The 19,966-nt window shown below is 39.5% G+C and overlaps 1 protein-coding gene across 4 annotated transcripts in view; it reads right to left on the bottom strand.

Annotated features, from left to right (window-relative positions):
• Window positions 1-19,966, bottom strand: part of TGFBR3 (transforming growth factor beta receptor 3) — a 125,326-nt gene that overhangs the window by 92,357 nt on the left and 13,003 nt on the right. For all 4 annotated transcript variants that reach the window (XM_052801294.1, XM_052801293.1, XM_052801291.1 and 1 more), the window contains exon 2: window positions 17,732-17,907. In XM_052801294.1, the coding sequence (XP_052657254.1) occupies window positions 17,732-17,792 (61 nt within the window). In that variant the 5' untranslated portion in view covers window positions 17,793-17,907. The remainder of the gene's footprint in view (window positions 1-17,731; window positions 17,908-19,966) is intronic.

Raw genomic sequence — 19,966 nt, 5'->3', positions numbered from 1 at the left:
CATACAAAACACAATACCAGCCATAATGGGAAATGAGAGAGACTCAAAAACTCTACTGAAATTAAAATCTCAGAATTATTTAATGACAATTGGGACCAGGAAGACTATTTTGTATCAGTTGCCAGGAGAAGCAGGGCAGAAAGGCACATGCTCCCTCCTTTTCTAGGCACTGCACCCTACCAGCTCCTTTCCACACGGGATGGGAGACACACAGGACTCCCACAGCTGAAGCCATCCAAAGGCATTTATAGGTGAGGGGGAAGCCCTTATGCCTCCTCCTTCCTGCTCTCCCCCATGTATCAGTGATGTCAATGAACTGTACAATACAGATTTGGTAACAGAAATTATGCTTTATTTCCTGCAATTCTTCCCCGCACAGTCTTTGCCTTCTACTCTTTCTTTTCACAGTTTCTCACTCCTCAGTCAAACCCCATATTTACTTCCTTAAGCCTCTGCAATAAAATTTAAACGACCACAAATTTATTGGTTGGTATCATCATCTTGTACATCCTGCTGCATGTTCAAGAATGCCTTGCCAGTCTTTGTTTCATATCTTTTTTCATTATAATCTCTTTGGGGAAGGCATCACTTGAGCCTTAGCAAAAGGATACCCATTCTGCTTGACTTAAAAGCATTCAAGCTTGGCTATTCCTATCTTCATAAACACTGTATGTCACTAGGTCATCACAACAGAAGTCCATGTTGTAGGAAGATAACAAGCATGACGTGTTTTAACACACAAGTGTTATCTTGTTTGACCAGATACTACCACATGTCCAATCACAGTGTAACCCAGCCCCATGAACCTTGTATGAAGCCAATTATTGGGGGGTGGGGGGTGGGGTGGGGGTAAGTTACGCACCAAAAAATGTTTTTATAAAAACAGAAATGCCAGTCTTGGAAGACTGAAAGAGCTTTACCACCCAAAAGCTACATAGTTCTTTAGGTGACAAATAAACTTACGTTTTCAAAAAATGTTGCTTTAAGTAAATACTACCTCTGTTTGTGGTTTGCTTTTCAATACAAAGTGATTTTCTTGGTAGGCATCCTGTAGCCTTCAACTCAAGAAACTTAGGGTTATCTCTTCAAACTAAAATTGAGTTTCAGGCTCATCCTTATGCCTAGGCACAGTAGCATTCAGATAGAAACCTACAAGCAGTATTACAACATTAAAGAACAATTTTTTTTTATGTCAGAAATTATTTGCAAGTTAACCTGCATTATACTCTTACCTGTTTTTTAATTAAAATCTAATCTGGGGATTGTGTGAGAATTTCAATACTTCTTTCCCCCTCCTAAACTGTGAGATCCTGTGGGAGTTCTGTTTTTCTTTTTTAAATGAGAAGCCTTGGTTTTGGGTAGTCTGCTCTGTTAAAATAAAGTCTAAATGGCATTATCCACACAAACAGCTGAAGGTCACTGCCCAACTGTGCTCATTATCTCATTATATGGCCTAATTCTGTAATGTGTTTTCTTCCGGGATGTGATAATTAGCTTTGTGTTTCTTTGTCTTTAACAAAAACTTGGAGATACCGGAATCTTCTAAGGAAACAGTGAATCATTTTGGAAGGCTGTGTGCAATAAGAGTCAAAGTTACAACCCTTCCTAGATCTTACAATTTCATGGCCTCTGCTTCCCAAAGGAATCTGCTCTCTTGGATCCCTGCTTTTAGGAAAACAGCTCCAAAAGGATACGAGTACCAATAAACTGGAATTTTCTGGTGAGGAACATCTCAATATATGCATTCAGAAAATGAAAATTCATTCTAAATAAGCCACAAAATCCACAGAGAGACCATGTGTTTTCCTCTCCATAGAGGATTCAAATCATGGTAATATACTTGCAGCTTAATCAAGTTAGGGCCAGCAAGTATGTATACTGTAACACAGCCAAGTCCTGAAATCATTACCTTAAACCCAGCATACATGCTGAACACTTTAGCAGCACATACTGCCTTCAAGTCCCATTGAAATCTGTAGATTCTTGTGGGGATGCTGGTTTTTTATTATCTCACAGGGTCAAGCTCTTAGTCCTTAATCAGGCAAGAATCCAGATGAGGTCCATGGGAGATTTGCCAGAGAAAGGACTAAATGGAGAGTGAGAAAGGATGACTCTAAACAACTTGGGAGCAGATCTTTATACAGAACAGAGAGCATGCATATTGTACGCCTGATTCATAGGGAGTAATTTAGCTCACACAGATGGCAGCCACATGTAAAAAGATTTGGCCGTATATATCCTATACTTGCGCCTCTTCTTCATTGAAAAGAGAAAGACTCATCACTGGACAGGCATGATTTTGATTATCTAAAATATAAATTTTGACAGAATGAGTCCAGTAATGAGATTTTCAAAACTGTTAAAGTAACCATAAAAGAATATAAATTCAACTGTAGAATAAAACACTTACTAACTAGTACCCTTGAGGTTCTTCTCTGCCCTCCAGACCACCTGAAATTAAACCCCACACCAAACCAAAATCATTCTCAACGACCAAGTAAAATTGCTCACTTAAGAAATATCTCAAAAGGCTATCTGCAATATCAGCCAGAGCTCTTAAGTGAATTACTAACTAATGTCTCTCTTTCCATTTACCCTGAGGTAAAGTTTTGTTTAAGGAGTTTCTTACTAAATGCTACCACTCACTCACCTTCTTTCTACCTAACAAACAACTCATGCCCTTCTCACTGCACCCCTTCTTCCCTTCCAAAATACAAAAAGATTTTCTCCTCCTTGACTTTCTTCTGTTCATTCCTTCCCTTATTAAGCACATGCCCTTTGTTTTATCCTACCGGATTTCTCCCCATATAGTTCTGACAAGGGCATTTGAAGAAATGCAGAGATGTGGTTCTACAAGAGTTAACCGAGTCCACATTTCGTTAATGTACTGACCAGCTGCTTGTTAGCTGTAACCAAAAAGAGCATGCACATTGGCAGTTAACTGTTAAACGCATTTTCAAAACTATTAATAATTTGAAAACAATTCAAGCCCAGGACACGAGTACAGCGTATACTCCCAGGCGAGCATCAGATATAAAAGGAGAACTGAGATGGCCTCCATATGAAATCACAATGGCTCTTCTCCTCAAATAATCTTTTATTGACTTTTGCTTTTTTTTTTCTTTTTTCTTTTTTAAAGAGAAGTTGGGGAAAGGAGTTTTAACTCAGGAAATAAGTCATTTGTGCCCAATGCTAACATAACCTTTATAAGGCATGTATCTTAGTATCACTGCTGCCCGGAAAAAAAGTCTCAGGGAACCTCAAAGCTGATTCAGGTTTCAAAAAAATGTAAAATGTTCACATGCACATCTAAAGTACTTCCCTTGCAGAGACCCCACAGGTGCCAAAATCCATCTCCCTTGTATGGCAAGGGTTCATCTCCCGTTTAAGGGCTTGCCTGAAGAAGGCAAGAGCCCCTGTGATGCTACAAACAGCAGGGACTCACACAAGGAACCTGACTGCCAGCAATGGAGTACAGCTCATTGTCTTTTCCAGTACACAAAAACTCTAGATGCTCCTTCTTGAACAATCAAACAAACAAGACTTCGGGGTGTGGGGGGAGAGGGGAAACACAGGTAGATTCTGTAAAAACTAACCACAAATTATTAACTAAATGTAAAAGCCCGAGGATGTTCGTGCTGCAAGATCACAGAAGCTTTCTTGCCACATGACTTAACTGGAAGCAGATACCTCAGTGAGCAGGGTGACTTTTCCCTTCTGTCCTGGTTTTGGCTGGGACAGAGTTAATTTGCTTTCTATTAGATGGTATAGTGTTATGTTTTGAATTCAGTATGAGAAGAATGTTGATAACACACTGATGTTTCTCAGTTGTCACTAAGTAGCATTTAGACGAAGTCAAGGATTTTTCAAGCAAGAAGGCTGGAGGTGCACAAGAAGTTGGGAGGGGACGCAGACAGGACAGCCGACCCAAAATGGCCAAAGGGGTATTCCATACCATGTGATGTCATGCCCAGTGTATAAACTGGGGGAAGTTGGCCTGGGGGTAGTGGGATCACCGCTCGGGAACTAACTGGGCATTGGTCGGCAATGGGTGAGCAACTGCATTGTGCATCACTTGTTTTGTATCTTCCAATCCTTTTATTATTATTGTCATTTTATTATTGTTATTATCATCATTATTAGTTTCTTCCTTTTTGTCCTATTAAACTGTTCTTATCTCAACCCAGGAGTTTTACTTTTTTTCCCCCCGATTCCCTCCCCCATCCCACTGGGTTGGGGGGAAATGAGCAAGCAGCTGCGTGGTGCTTAGTTGCTGGCTGGGGTTAAACCACGACACCTTCCAACAAAAAGACGAACCAACGGCCCAGCCCTACATATGGGGTGAACAGTGAGAAACCTTACAGTGAGACTTTCAAAGTGACTTGGCAACCCTTAGAACAGCATAACTTTGTTTTCAAGTACAATCAGTAAAGGATAGTGTTATTTAGAAAACAGTCACAATATCCTGGAACTTACTAGATGTAAAATATCTTTGCAGCGGAGTCAGCAGTCTGTGGGGCCTCGTACACACTTTGCAAGCTTTGAAACAGTCCCCCAGAAAGGGCATTAAATAAAATGAGTAATATCTCTTCCTGCTAAACATTAGGGGTACATGTAAAAGCTGTCAAGTCAGCACTTGGTGGTGGCAGTTTGTACAGTAAAATGTTTTGCTGGAATTTATAACAGCCTGAAGGTGGCCACTGCTATGTATCTCACATACCTAGATATATATTTTTTTTAATTATTACTATTGTTTTTGTAGAAAAAAATAACATTCAAACAACCCATTTCAACATATCCATAATTAGGGGGTAACATCAGGTTTTGATTTGGGGGAAAAAACCAAGAGCTAGGGACTGCCTTTCCCAGCTGACAAAAGTTGGATATTAAATAAATGGCATTTTAATACAAACAAAAAAGAAGCAGACAAAGAACCTAATACAGGTCCTGGTTAAGTTATTGTAAGTTCTTTTTTCATATTGTTTGATAGGGTTTACATAAGCTTAGATGTTTCAGGCTTTCACTTGCTAGCACTGTAACATAATGCACTGAGTGTGAAGAGTTCCAGCTCAGAGCCCTGACAAGGACTGCTGCCTCTCATTTATTTAACAATTTTAATAGGAAAAGCATGCAAGTTTCAACACTGCATTGTACGATGGTGCATTTCCTTTCCATAATGTATTGTGTATCACTGTTGGAAACTCTGCTAAGTTGGCAAACCCTTCTTATGGGTACAGTTACATCAGTTACATGAACAAAAAAGCGTTTCTGTCAGCTTTTCCTGAATTTGGGGTAAGGAGGTGTAGCTATGCCAGTAAATCAAACCCTTTTGTTGCCATATGTTCCAATCCTGACAGGTTAAGTTTTACTTGGTGGTTGATGTCTAACTGTGCCAGCAGGTGAACCACAGATCAAGTTACTCAAAATACTTGAACAATACTTTGATACTCTACTTCTGTAAGAGGATATTGAGTTTTGATCTAGTATAAATGTGAGCTGCTGCAATAAAGGGAGGCTCCACTACCCCTACCACTCACCATGAAGGGTCCCTGTGCTCGCTCTAGCAAATGTGAAGGTGCAGGGAAAACCAACTGCTCTTCTAGGACTTCAAAAGCTCTCATGTAAGCACACAGGAGCCAGGCTGAAACTTGCTCTTCCTGTCAGTGGACCAGTGGTTAAACTTCCATTCCCTTCAATGAAGTTAACAGCCACTATTTTACTAACATCTCATGAGATTCGTGATAATTTACTGGCCATACAATGCAGAGGCAGTCTTAACATCACACTGCAAGAGAAGTTACTTGGTTAAGCATAAGCCTGACTGTATCCCTGCTTTAAAAAAAGCCACCCCCTACTGATAACTGAAGAGTGGTACCAACATTTTCTAATGGAATACAAACAACTGAATAAACAAGACACATACCCCTTCCCCTGAGGTCAATGCAGACCTGACTCATAATAAGAGAGAAACAAGGCAGAGCAGTTCAGCAGTCCCACCACCCTCAGCCCTACTACCAGTGCCACAAGCCTGGCTGAAAAAGAAGAACAAAGTTCTTGTTGAGCACAAACGCCCTTTTCTCTGGATAACAAGGCTACAGCAACAAATCAAATATATTCAGAAATAAAGCAAGGAAGTGTACTCTCATTCACCAATTCTTTAAATGCCCTTAATATAATGATTAACAGTTTAGTTAACCACCTAGGACAGTCAACTGAGTTTTCATTCACCATAAACGCAGAGAGACCCCATATATAAACCACAATACATTGTTAAGCCATTGTATGAAAAAAAAAGTTTATATTAAAAACTTCCAATGTAACTGCACTGTTGTATTTAAATGTTCTTTGAGTTTATCCAGGAGATTACAAGGATGGTTGTTTAAAAAGTCTATGCCAGCTGCTCTATGTGTATATTAGGAGCATTACAAAGGCATCAAATACTCATTAGTGATGAGATCACCCTAACTAAGAAAACATACTAATACACATCTTGGATACAGACAGTTAACAGTGAGGTATGGAACACAGGAGGAAGAACATAACCCCATGGAAAAAGGGGAGCAGAGAGCATCACACTCATTGCAGGGTCCCACCAAAAGTGAGTAATAGCGTGAGTCCCTTCACTGGCACTACAGCCCTTGCACAGCAGGCTCCCACTAAATCTCTAACTGTACCAGTCATGGCCTATTTAATAAAATAGTGTGGAGGACCTAACAAGAAGTGGATAGGAAGAAAAAGCAAACAAACCCATGTATCACAAATGGAGGAGGAATATCAAAAGACTTCAGACCAGGACAACTGTATCGTTACCACTTCAGCACATGAACCCTAGGATTAATTCCACTAAGGAAGAAGGAACTGTGCTACTCTGCTCTAGAATTTCTGCCATAAAATTGTCACAGACCACATCAGGATCAGACACCTACTGACTGGTTTAGAATGGGATTAAAGGGCAGTAGATGTAGTGACTGTGCAGAAAGTTCTAAACATGAACCCTTTCCAGTTGCCGGGGCTTGTAGCCAACGAAGCAGCAAACTGAATCCCCAGAGAAGCATTCCAGCAAGGGACCCCACCAGGGAGCACGGGGACTCCAGCATAGAGGCTGGCACCAAGGAACACTAGAGAAAAATCATATCTCTTCTACTAGTACAGAGTATTGCTCCTTTCAAAAATTTAATGAAAGCAACTGGAACAAGGAGACAACACAGGTATCAGAACTGGATTAACTTAATTAGTTCAGTCAACTAGAACAAAAAATGTTTATTGCTCTAATTAAATTAATCCAGTCTGCTAGGTCAAAAAAAGCATTGATTCATTGCTCAGAAATCCTGCCTAATAAATCCTGATTTCACTCTACTTTTTCTTTGAGCAATCTTGTCAAATCATAGACAGATACATGAATGCTTGACCTATAAAAACATCTTAACTGCATTATTATTTCTCTGGAGAAAGAGGGAAGCTACATTTTAGGTCTCCTCCAGGCAGGAAAAAAAAAAAAAAGAAAAAAAAAGAAAAAAAAAAAAGGAGTTTTTTGTTAGCAGCCATTAATTGAAAGGCCTTAGACAATTTTTTTGCTGAATACTTTTGTGTCGTGCTTGTGTGCTGTTGAAACAAACAGAAGAATTAGCTGGTTAGGTTTTCTCAGCATACAGGAAGATTTTAACAACACCATTAAGCAGCTCAATACTCAGAACTGTTTCATTAGAATTCTTTTCTCCTGAATCATATCAATAAAGTTGAAGTTGAGTCTGGTATTCATAAGAGCTGACTTACTCACAGGCTTCTTGCTGCAAATGTACTTTTGAGATCCAGTAACTGTAACAGAGACCTAGAATTAAGTAATTTTAAAAATTCTTTTATTCAAAATCAACCATCACAGACAGTCTTAAACATCGTTTTACTTTGGGCATGAAATTGCTTTAAAAAAAAAATAGCTTTGCTAACTTAAAAAAATAAAAGATAATAGAGATTTCAAGAGAATTCACAAGCAACAGAACAGGGTCTTTTTCAGGATTGCTTTTATTTTTCTGCTACTGGCATGAAGCATTCCTTATTCTGAGGATTTTAGTTGCATGATTTTTTCTCCTGTTATAGGAACTATTACTAAAGTCAATTGCTGGCCTTTTAACAAGAGACACTGGAGAAGCATTTGCCTAGATGTTACAGTTTAGACAACTCTCATCTTTTGAAAAAACCTCAGAGTCCTTCCTATGATGCGTATTTTAGCTCTCTTACTTCCATCTGTGATGATACATGTTATCACAGTGATCAAACATCAGCACTGGGAGAATGAAAGCGAATACAGCAAACAATATGGCCACGAGCACTATTCAGCAAGAAAAACAACTACTACTGGCCTAGTTCCAAAAAGCAACTGAGACAAGTAATATCCAAGGTAATCTCCTAACAGTTTTCTTGCCAATTTTCTCAAATACCCATTACTTTTTTAGCTTGAAGGTGAAAACATCCCATAGAACAATTAATTACTGCTTTGAATTCATTAGTGCTATAAAAGGAAATTTTGCCAGACTGATCTAACATTTCAAAGCAGAAAATGCAGAAAACTGACAAATTTTACAAATTACATGGTTTAACAAATCATCTCCAAAGATGAAGTCTGCCCTAATGCAAGAAACTGAAGCCACATATTAAACTTCTAACACGTTGCTCAAACTATGCATGGGATGTAATGTAGTCCTACCTGCTGTTTTAAGTTTTCTTCTAATGATGCAGAGACAGTCACGTTTCACCTGAAAATCCTTTTGCCTACAGCAAAGTAAGAGTGTCTCATATTTCCCACCCCACTGCTTCAAGTATGACTGATTCTACTTCCTGTAAAAAGTGATTTATTTTTTTTTTTTTTTTAAATAAGGGTTGGCATGGCAGAAGAAAGAGAAAAGAGAAGCAGCTCCATCACTTAAGACATTCCTCAGGACATCATAACTAATTTATGACTTGCCAAAACTTCAACCAGCTTGCTCCTTATCTGAGATCACAGAGAACTTCTGCGTTCAGCATTCATTAGTCTAAACACAAGCAAGGCAGGCAAAAAGTCTGACAGACCTTTAAATAAAACCTTTGCCATTTTCATGCTTCAAAAAAAGGGTGGGGGGAGGTTTTGAAGAATTGACGAGAAAACAGCAGTTAGCACCGATGTGATCCAAGTCCTTTAAAGCTGTTACATTAGCCCTTCAAACAGTCCTGCATGCAAGACAAGGGGGCAGAACGCATCTGTTTTACATATCAAGAGACCAAGATTGAGAGATGAAATAACTCGTGGTGAGATCACAGAGAAAGTCACTAATCCAGATACAGGCCTTTCATCTTTCAGTCACAAGCCAAGGCTCACAGGTTAGTCCTATGCATTTAATACACCTATGGCCATCAGGCCACAGGGACTCCACAAGAAGAATTGACACAGCCGGCGGCCCAGCCATCACCGCCGCCTTCTCCAGAAGTCCCTGCTCACAGCCGAGGGCAGGCCACAGCTGGGAAGAATTGATTTGACGGCCCATAACTCACTCCACCCTCTCCCAAGGGTCCTTCAGACACAGGCACTGACATTTAGTCACCACACGGGATGACCGTACACACGTTGAGTCACACAGGGCAGCTGCTGTGTGTTGGCTGTACAAAAAGTGCATGTCAGTCAAGGGGCAGGAGAAGACCCCACCACGGTCCTCAGAGACAAAGCAGAGCAGGCAGCACACCAGCCCAGCAGCGCCAAGACACAGGGAGGTTTTACGCTTTGGAGCAGATGTTTCCCAAGAGTAACCAGGAATCACCCGTTTGGACTAAACACACACAAATACAGACAATGTGCGGCCATTGCTGTAAAAGTTTCTCGTCTTCTGCAGATTTCCTTAAAGCAACCCCAAAGGTGCAAACTGAAATATGTTAAGCTACTTCAGCAACAGATACATTTTCAAATAGCCTTTTTGCCTTTACTCACTTTCATACTATTACTGAAGCCTAAAGAACCACCATGACATTGTGATGGTAAGTGGCCATACCCCCACTGATTTTTATACACTAATGAAAGGCATACCGTCTTGTGAAGGAAAAACGTCAGCTTGACTTAGTAGCTTGAGGGGAATCTCTAGTAGGACATAAGTTTTACTGCTCCATTTAAATGGAAATTAATAATATAAAGGAAAATTTTATTTATTCAAAAATAAATTGCATCAACCATCCTTTCCAGACACAAGGCAAATTTGGTGATCTAGGAAGTGAAGAAAAAGAAAAGAGGACAAGAAGTGAAGATAACCACAAAATCAATTCTTCACCCATTCTTGGCTCCAAGTGTTAAGTAAAGTAAATTCATTAAAAATTAAAAAAACAAACAAAAAAAACCCAAAACCAAACCCAACACCAAAAAAACCCCAAACCCCAACACCAAAAAAACCCCCCAAACCCCAACACCAAAAAACCCCCCCAAACCTGTTCCAAAGGAAAGTAAACTTTTTGCTGAAGAGGTAAAACAGCAACAAACCTTACAAACGTTTCCATTGCCTAACCCTGAATTCCTTTATTTGTTACTTCTTCTATGCACTGCTTCCAATAATGACAGTAATGACATTTGCAGTTTACTTCTTTCTATCCCTGACAGGTAAAATCCCTTTTTTATTAACTGCCTATTAGTGAGTCTCACAGTGTAGTAGCTGCCAAATAAGGGAACAATAGCTCCATCTTTTACTAAGTACACTTAAAAATATGAAGAAAAGCACACCGTGCTTGAAGCAGCTACACTTTACAGAATTATTAAAAACCTTTGCTTTTGTCACCTGGGGTCAAAATTTATCCTTGGTGAAATTCCATTGACTTAAAACAAGTTTATGCCAAAGAGGAATCCATCTCAATGCCTTCAGGTAACGAAACATGGCACAGAGTCTTTGTGCTAAATATATTTTTTTTCACTCCAAATTCATCTCTCCTAGGACTTACAGCCTGAAGAACTTCAGTTCCTTTTATTGTCATTAGCTACAGAGGATGAAATTATTTCTCTTCTTTGAAAAGGAATATATCTGGTCCCTATATTCTCTCTACACTCTAACATAACCAGTAGTAAAACAACAGCATTGATTCATGCAAATATATTTCAGTGAAAAAAGCTTATAAAGGACAAAGACTTGCAGAAACTCAATACATTTTTCATGTGAAAGTAACAACTGGTTTTCTAATAGCAGATGTTCCATTTCTTGTGAAGACACCCTAGGATCACATTCGGGAATGCTGAGTTTTGGGGTGCTACAGCCCCTGAAGCCTAATTCTTCCTGTGGCAACAGATAAAACTGTGCTGTTTGATGCTTGCACATGCCCTGCTTAGTCCAAATGACAGAATTTATATTATTTTGCAGCAAAAGAAACAAGCAAGCACAAAATAAAGTTATCACTCTGTAGAGGTGAGGTAAGCAGGTTCAACGTATCAACAGGTCATTTTGACAGGAGAGTAATTTTAAAACAGAAAAAAATTAAAAGGCAAATACATATTAGTTAGAAGACAATTTTTTTAGGTATGTCCCAGAGTACCTACCATTTTACTCTGTAACCCTTGCATTCAGAAAACTTCTGTACTTCTCCTTGATGTTAGACAAGACAAAAATAGCACCTTTAGTTAACTAAATATGCCCTTTTCACTTTTTTATTAATTAAAGAGATCAAGGGTCTGTGTTATTTTTAAGATACATGACAAATGGAGAAGCTAAGAAAGAGTTAATAAGGGCCTACAGTACAGAAAGGCTATTAAAAGATCTACAAGCAAAATCCCAAATCCCAATTCCCTTCAGAAAACAAAAGAATTATTTTTAGCACAGTATTTATAAAATAATTGTGTGATGCTTAGAACTTATTAAAGAAAAGTTTCTCTTAAAAAAAAAAAATTCAATAAGTTTCCTTAGAAAGACAAGGATTAATGCCATTCACCATTCCATGCCATAAAATTTTCCGCAAAACTACTTTTCATCAGTTGAGTACTTCCCTCCAGAGACACTCGGTAATGCTGCCATTTGCCTGCATCTATACAATTCAAGCACTGTATTATGGGCTTGATATTTCTTAGAATTCCTTTGGCATTGCCCAGAGTCAGTTTTAATCAAAGAAACAGACTTTCATGTTTACTGATAAATGCTCTGGTTCAGCAAAGCACTTAGATACACTCTCAACTGCTTTGCTGAATCAGGACCCACAACCCCACATCCTATTGCTCCATGTGGGTGCAGAACTCTGCTGAAATTCAACTGTTTTTAGTAGCTTCACAGCCTTGCTGATACAGGAAAAATGCAGTCTGCTGAGTTCAAACCATTCCAAGTCTGTGATACAATTACCTCTTCTAAAATACATAACCTTTCTCTGTATCCTGACACTCAAAGTTCTTCAGAATTTTTGTGTGGTTTTGGAAGATAAAAATACTATTTATGCACAAGCCACACAGAAATGGCACAGCATCCGACTCAATTGAACTGGTTGAGAAACAGACAAAAGACCAGATTAAAAACTTAATTTACACACGAATAGATCACCAAACGGCAGTGCTGAAGAAACATTAATTCACGGGACATGTAGGTTTAGTCTAGCTTCCCAGTTTTGATCAGTCTTTGTATTTAAATTGCTCACTTAAAAACATCATTTACTGCTTGAAAGGTATTACTTCTTTTTGTGTGAAATTAAGATCAACTATCAATTTTTTTTGGTATACTTTCGCTTCTCAAAGTTGTCTCGCCAAACTCACTGACATTAAGTTACGAATTCACCATTTGGCTCCCTATCAGATGAACATCTGACATTAAGATGCTTCAAATCACCATCAGGGTGCTGAAATGATAAAAAACCTAGAACAATTTCTACCTTTAAGAGCCAGTCAGTGGTTCCTAATCAGTATTTTTCAGAACTGAGAGCACGATAGGCACCCATGAAAAGAGCGTGGCCGTTCCCTCACAGCCCCTACAGGAGGGCTCCCAGCCTTTCCGACCCAAAGCGTGGCAGCAGCCCAGATATAAGACAAGCAAGGCACAGCACACCAACCAGCTCTCTGCTCCTCTAACTCTTCTCTGAGCTTTAAATGCTCCGAGTACTGGTTAATCTCATCCCCTAAAAGACTGACTATCCAGACCATAAAGGGATAGGACTGGGTGGTTTTTCAAAGGAGGCAGAAGTTGGCTGATTATGAGAAAGAACTGAAGGAAAAGGGAGGTGGAGAGTGCAATCTCTACCCATTCAAAAGTTGCAACCAGCCTGTGCTTTACTTCAGTCCTAATAGTTCGAGAACCAACCTCTGTCCCTTGGTCCTCATCCTCTAACCACAATTTAAACAAACAAAAAACCCCACACCCCTGCCAACAAATATTCTGAGGGAAAAAAAAGAAAAAATTTAATTACATCTGGGAAATACCCAGCAAACACTGTTTAAAAAGGAAGGAAATTTGTGTAAGTGACTCCCAGCATTATTTTTTTTTTTTTTTTTTTTTTAGATCATGTCCTTCACCTTCCAGTGGAAGGACTTTCTATTACACTTTGAAGGATTCTATATCGCTTTTGGAAACACAGTGTTCAAGGTCAGGGGAAGTTCCTCTTTAAAAAAAAAGATGTCATGACAAGGCCTGTTTCTTCCTGTTGTTCCGCTTATTAACATGGCACCCATCACCACCATATCTGGGGGGCACAGATCCAAAAGATACATTAGCTTACAAGCAAACAGCCTTATTGAAAAGGAAGCACACATGCTCTGAACAACGTAAGATTACTTATAAGAACAAGTATGTAGAAAGAAAGAAAAAAAAAAAAAACTAGGGTAATACAGTAGAGAACCAGGGAATAAAGAGCTGTTGAAAGAAAACCATAGAGACAGACCTAATGTGAGCAGATAAAGCAGTAAGTTCGGTATTACAGAAAATAAGTAAATTTGTCAATATATCCATTTCTTACAGTCTCTCCATCAGCCTGACCACAACCATGAAACTGTCGCAAGAAGAGAGGGAGGTGTTGTCTGTGCTTGCCTTGTAGACATCAAATGTCAGGGGGGTTGAGGGAAAGAGAACATAGCTGCACAGGCAAATTCTGCTTGGTATCAGATGCCACGACTGCGCTGCTTTGTTAGCAGTGGGAATGATTTGCACCACCAGAGGATCTACCCCAGAAAGTTGGAATGAGACCCTTGGCCCGTGGAGATCCACAGGCTGTATCATCTTTCTATCCTCTTTCCAGCTGAACAGTAAGGCAGGAAAGAAAAAGGAAAAAAAGAAGTTCAAGTTAGAAAAATTTTCCCATTCCTTCATGGAAGAACCTATCCTGTTGAAGGTGTGGCCCTCAGGGTCTAGGGCAGGTATGTGTTTCAGCTGTCCTCTAAGACATTTTATCAAGACATACATCATGCACCCAACTGCACAAATTTGCCAGCAAGTAAAATAAGTACGTTTCAGCCTTTGATTTAAGCTACATTAGGACAGAATATATTTGCTCCCAAGACTACAAAGCCAGACTTGCTTATGAGGTTATCCAAGGCTGTAGCGTGTGCTGAGTGTTTGTGTGGAGTTCCTACTGCAGGTTGCCAGACCTTAGTTTAAGCCCACTTCAAAAACATAATTCCTTCAGACAGGCAGATAGTTTGCCAGTAGTTCTCTCCATCCTGCCTTGGACTTTCCATGGGGAAGAAAAATCTCACGGTAATCAAGGTTTTCTTTGCAGTCCTTTTCTGTACAATTGAAGCTGTATAAATATGAGCTTACAAAGAAATCTGTGTACAAGCTAAAAGTAAATCAGATTCAGATAAGCAATTAGCTACATACATCCGGGCAGTAAGAGGAGGTAGAGAAATAGTTTGAATATTTATACAGACCACTTTCAATGCAAAGTTAGTGAGGTGTATTCTTTAAGCTATTAGCATGAAAAACATGCAGTTTTGTGGCTCAGGTCTGAATATGCATCTCTGTGCATCATGTCATCTAGCTCGGGTTTTTTTGAGATATATTTAACACATTAGCGCCTTAAAAAGCAAGAATGGAAGGAAAAAAAAAAAAACCAACACAAAACCAAAACACAGATTCTGTCTAGAAGATCACTTATATCTGAAAAGATAAAATGCTGAAGATATTGGAAAGTCAGCAACCAAACCTAGACCAATAATAGCAGTGTCAGCATAGGACTGGCAAACAAAAGAAAGGTGTGCTCTCCTGCAGCAGCCTCACTACTTCAGAAACAAAGAGTAAGCTGGAAAAAGGCTCAATATATAAAAATCAACACCCTAGGGAGGTGGCATGCTGCCCCCTGCCTCCCCCAGGCTTCACCACAGGCATGCAGGAATTTTATTTATACTTCTTAGTTTTATATGTACTAGTAAGTTAATGGTTCAAGCCTGAAAAAGTACAGGTTCTGTACACCAGGAATTAAGAGCCAAGCCTGCAGCACCGTGGCCATCACACTGACAATAGCTCACGGACATCTGCCACAGTTTTTTCGGCACATGACTAGAACGTGTTGCTTGCTCCCACCCATATTTCACCTACAGCCACAAACTCCCTGCATTTAAAGTATAATTGTTTGAGTTAACAGGACTCAGTGACTACTAAGAGAAAAACATTGCAAAAGCTCTATCTAAATAACCTTCAGAGAGCTGTCCTTCCTCAGTTGTAATTATACCTGCCTGTGATCTCACATTCTCTCTCCTTCATCAGAGTCCATCAGTTCTTTATTGCTCTTATCTTACTGTACTCATGATACTATGTAAAGGACATCAACTAGTTGTTCTTATTAAGAATTTATCGCAAAAATAAAAAGCATGGAAGAAAACCAAAACCCACAGGACAGGCACAGCTAGAAACCACAATGACAGTGCTTCCTCACCTCCCCCTAACAAATTGTGACCCTTTCTACTCCCTTCAGCTATCTTCTTCCCATGCAGATAGTGCAAAGAAGTAACTTTGAATCTAGCCCTGCTCTGAGCAGGGGGCTGGGCTGGACTAGACTTCCAGCCAAAATCCTCCTATGACTCTACTTACGAATAAGCATCTGATCATATCCAAGGCCATAGTGCTTTTTAAGAGTTTGTTTCAAGGATAGCTGCCAGAGGAAAACACAGAATTGGGGAGTAAAACCAAAAAAACCACAATAAACTTCAGGACAGACATGCTAAGGTTTCTGAACACTGAGTAACTTTCTAATAGTAGTACTATGTTTGATAACCTTTCTAAATTAGTGGGTTTTAATTAAAGCTGGTAAGCTGACTTAGGCAAGCAATCTCCTCAGCAGCAAAATGGAATTGTGGTTGTGATCAACAGAAACAGTTTTTATTTTCTACACTGGCACTTTCTTTTACAGTAGATTTTTATGCATCTATAATGATACAGATTTGCTCCAAGTAATCACTCCTCTCAGCCAAGACCAGCATTCATATCCTCAGCTCACGCCACAGACACACTCAGACACGCCCTGTATTGCTGAAAGTTCATCAGTAATGAAGCTATTGCAAAATGTTAGCATCACGTACTATTAAACAATTGAAGTTACTAATGTTGGATGGATGCCTTCAGGAGGTCAACCCCAGAGAAAGTCCCACAAGGCTTGAGGGCTTGAAACAACATAATTTTCCATGCTGACGATGAAAGGAAGCCAAATTTTAACACATTTAATTGCTCAGCTCTGTCTCTTCCAAAGCTGGTCATCTTTTCCACAGTGAGGACATCTCGGATTTAAGCAAGCCATCTGTCCACTTTTCCCACTACCTCATTTTGACTGACTGTATATCCACTTGGCCTCTTCTCCAATGCAAGCTGGACACATAAGAAGAGGCTTCCCCTTGCAACCACAGGAAGAACTTTGACAAACAAACATACCGAGAAGAATCACTTCAGCACTTGAAGAAACTACAATATAAGTCAGGTACTTGAACTCTACAGATCTTTCCTTTCTCTGTCACAAGTTATTGCAACACACTGTTTTAAAAATCCCTATCTAGGACAAAACGTGGGACAGGAACAATCCCCATAAATGGCAATGCATCTTCCCAACCTATGAGACCTCCAGTAACACTAACAGCTGTTACTAAAAGGTCTTTGCCACCACCATTGACAGTTATCTTTAAAATAGATTAGACAAATGTCAGGAATGACCGAGATGAGGTTTATCCCAACAGGGCAGGAAGGATGGACGGACTCAGTGACCTCTTATGAACTTTTCTGGGATTTTGTCAGAATTTTTTTTATGAACTAAAATGATCTAGACTTAATTCCAGATTATAGACCTTGAAGGCAGCACTGAGCAGAGTTGGTACACCCTCTCTGTAGAAAGACCCTAGGTCAGCTTCACCAGCACAACCCTGCACCCAGGGTAATAAAACCAGCCTCTTGACAGAGGCAATAGCTCGGCCTCAGTATCATGCTGGCACAGTTACCCTGCTTCCACTCCTAAAGGCTTCCATAGCAACATTCCCCTTTATAATATATGAGCAACATGCAATTATCTTTTTTTTTAAATAAACAAATAAATTACCAAAATAATTTACTACTGCAGTTCTTCAATGATTTTAAGGGAGAACATTGGTGCAAGAAAATGCTCTTATAGCAACAGCGTTGTTCCTCACATCACCATACCAGCAGTTATGATCACAACAGTTTTATATAAAACCTAGACATAAACTTTAGCTGACCTACATTTTTCCAGCATGAAAAAGTATTTTTGATTAATAATTCTGAATATATAAAATAAGTTACACCGAATGTATGATTTACATAATGTCACCTACCTGCAGCTGCAAAGCACAAAATCATCAAAGCAAACACTGAAGTCACACAACTTGAAGACATTTTTGCAAACGCTGTATCTTCTCAAATCAACTCCCTTTGTAGCTCTTCATGTAGATTTACTTCCTTTGAAATTTATGGTTTGTTTTGAAATCAAATCTTCCAGACTTTTAATTGCCTACTGAAAAAAGTAAAAATACATTTTAATACAAATATAACTTACAGAAATGTTACTAGATATTTAACATTCTCTCTCGTAACAAGAGAAACAGAATTCTGTCTTAAAGGACTACTAGAGGAGTGCATTTTATGTTGCCAGATACCCTAAGTACTGATAGCTCAGTACTCTTCCCCCCTGCATTTCAGCACTTCTTTGCAGCTGTTGCTCTTTCACATTATACATTGTGCAAGTTGTGATCTACTTGAAAGTGAAATCCCAGAGTCCTTTCTGTCAACTAATACTGAAGTCCTGCTGAAGCCTGCCAATGGTACTCATAGCCTGAGACATGTTTATTTTAAGTATTCAGACTTTCGCTGGGACATATAAACATTTGTTTGTTTATTTACCCGCTACTACCTTTATCATACCATGGAGAAATGTTTCACATGTGCTCTAGCTGGTTTACGGGTAACATGATAAATTTAACTCATCATTTCTCAGTATCACAAATTCTGAAAACTTTGCTACTTGACACTAAATATAAAACTGTTCAGAATCTTTATTTTAAGAGTTTTTAAGACATGATATACCAGGTCAGTAAAACAACTTAAATGTGCTACACAAATAAATGATGATACAGCTGATGCTTGCAGACATTAAAAACATTGACAATTCTGACCCCAGAATTTCTGATCCCAGAATGTACACTGCAGATTTTTGAGGGGAAACACTTACCAGATGCACAATATCCTCTTCCACTTTTTTTTTTTTAAATGTATTCTCAGTTATCTAGATGTCTAGAATGAGAATATAGACCAAGTAGGTAAGGAACCAGAACGCTGGTATCATATTCAATCAAATAAAACTCTTATCTACTTTACTTCACTGCCAGCCTTCAGGAGCAGATGACAGATGAATGGTGCCTCAGCAACCACTAACACTCACCACAAAGCAATGCAAGCAGTTACAAACAACCATCATGGGGCTAAGTGATAGCAAAACGCTGAGTCAGGACCAAAATCTAAACCATGACAACATGAATACCATTTAAAAGTTTCTTGCTGATATTAAAAAGGAATCAAGTACAAAGTCAGACAAAAGTCTAGGCTCTGTTACACAGCGTGTGCCGTGCTGTGCGTGATAGAAAGTCTGCACAAGGAAAACGCACACGTAGACCAGCACTTCAAGATACCTGCTGATAGCACTCCTACAGCTACAAGGAAAACGCCAGAAACTGCTTTGCAGAATTTCTCCACGGGTTATTCGGCAGAGATGGCGCTGCCCTGTGTGGAGGGAGCTGCAGCTACCCACCAAGAAAGGACTGCTGGCGCCCAAGGCCAGAACTACAGCCTCCAACCGATCCTTCACTCAGCACCCAGCTCCTAGCACCTCTGACCAGTCTTGGCGGTGGCCCAGATCCCACCTGCGTGGGAGGAGAGCCCAGGAGCAGCTCTGCAGGCTGCTGGGAGCACCCAGACACCACACTTCTGTCAGACAGAAATGTATGGGGCAAGGAAGGAGCTGAATATCTATCACAACGTGAGGTTTCACGCAGTTCACTTTCAAGCTCAGCGTCCCATGTAAGGAGCACATTTGCTTTTGACACATAATATTTTAGGTTGAAATTCTGTAACTGGTACTCTTGCCTGTGCACCTTCACATCCCCTCCCTTTCAGTGGCTGGGAAACACTGTCTGACAACAGCAGTGAATGAAGGAAACCCTTAGAGAAATGGTAACTCTAGTAATGCTACCTAGTAATCTTTATCTTCTACCTACTGGCACTCAGTCTGGGGAAAAGGAGTTGACTCTTGACTCTGAAGAGGTACACTTACCACTTTGCACAGTGAAAAAGATATGGGTATCTTGTTATCTGCTATTCATAAAGTTATGTATGATTAATGTATGATTAGGTATCCCAAACTGGAGATTCTTTTCCATCAGAATTAAATTATATGAGACTGTCACTATCTGTGAAAATAGTCATACTAACCTAAAACCTTGACCTCAAAAATTAAGAGCCTGTGAAACTATCCAGGGATGTTTAAAATAGCCTTAGCCACAAAAAAAACCCAAACT

The sequence above is a fragment of the Harpia harpyja genome, chromosome 11, assembly GCF_026419915.1.
Source record: "Harpia harpyja isolate bHarHar1 chromosome 11, bHarHar1 primary haplotype, whole genome shotgun sequence".
Lineage (NCBI taxonomy): Eukaryota > Metazoa > Chordata > Aves > Accipitriformes > Accipitridae > Harpia > Harpia harpyja.
The sequence above is the reverse complement of the archived record's forward strand: the minus strand, read 5'-3'. Positions and strand labels throughout refer to the sequence as shown.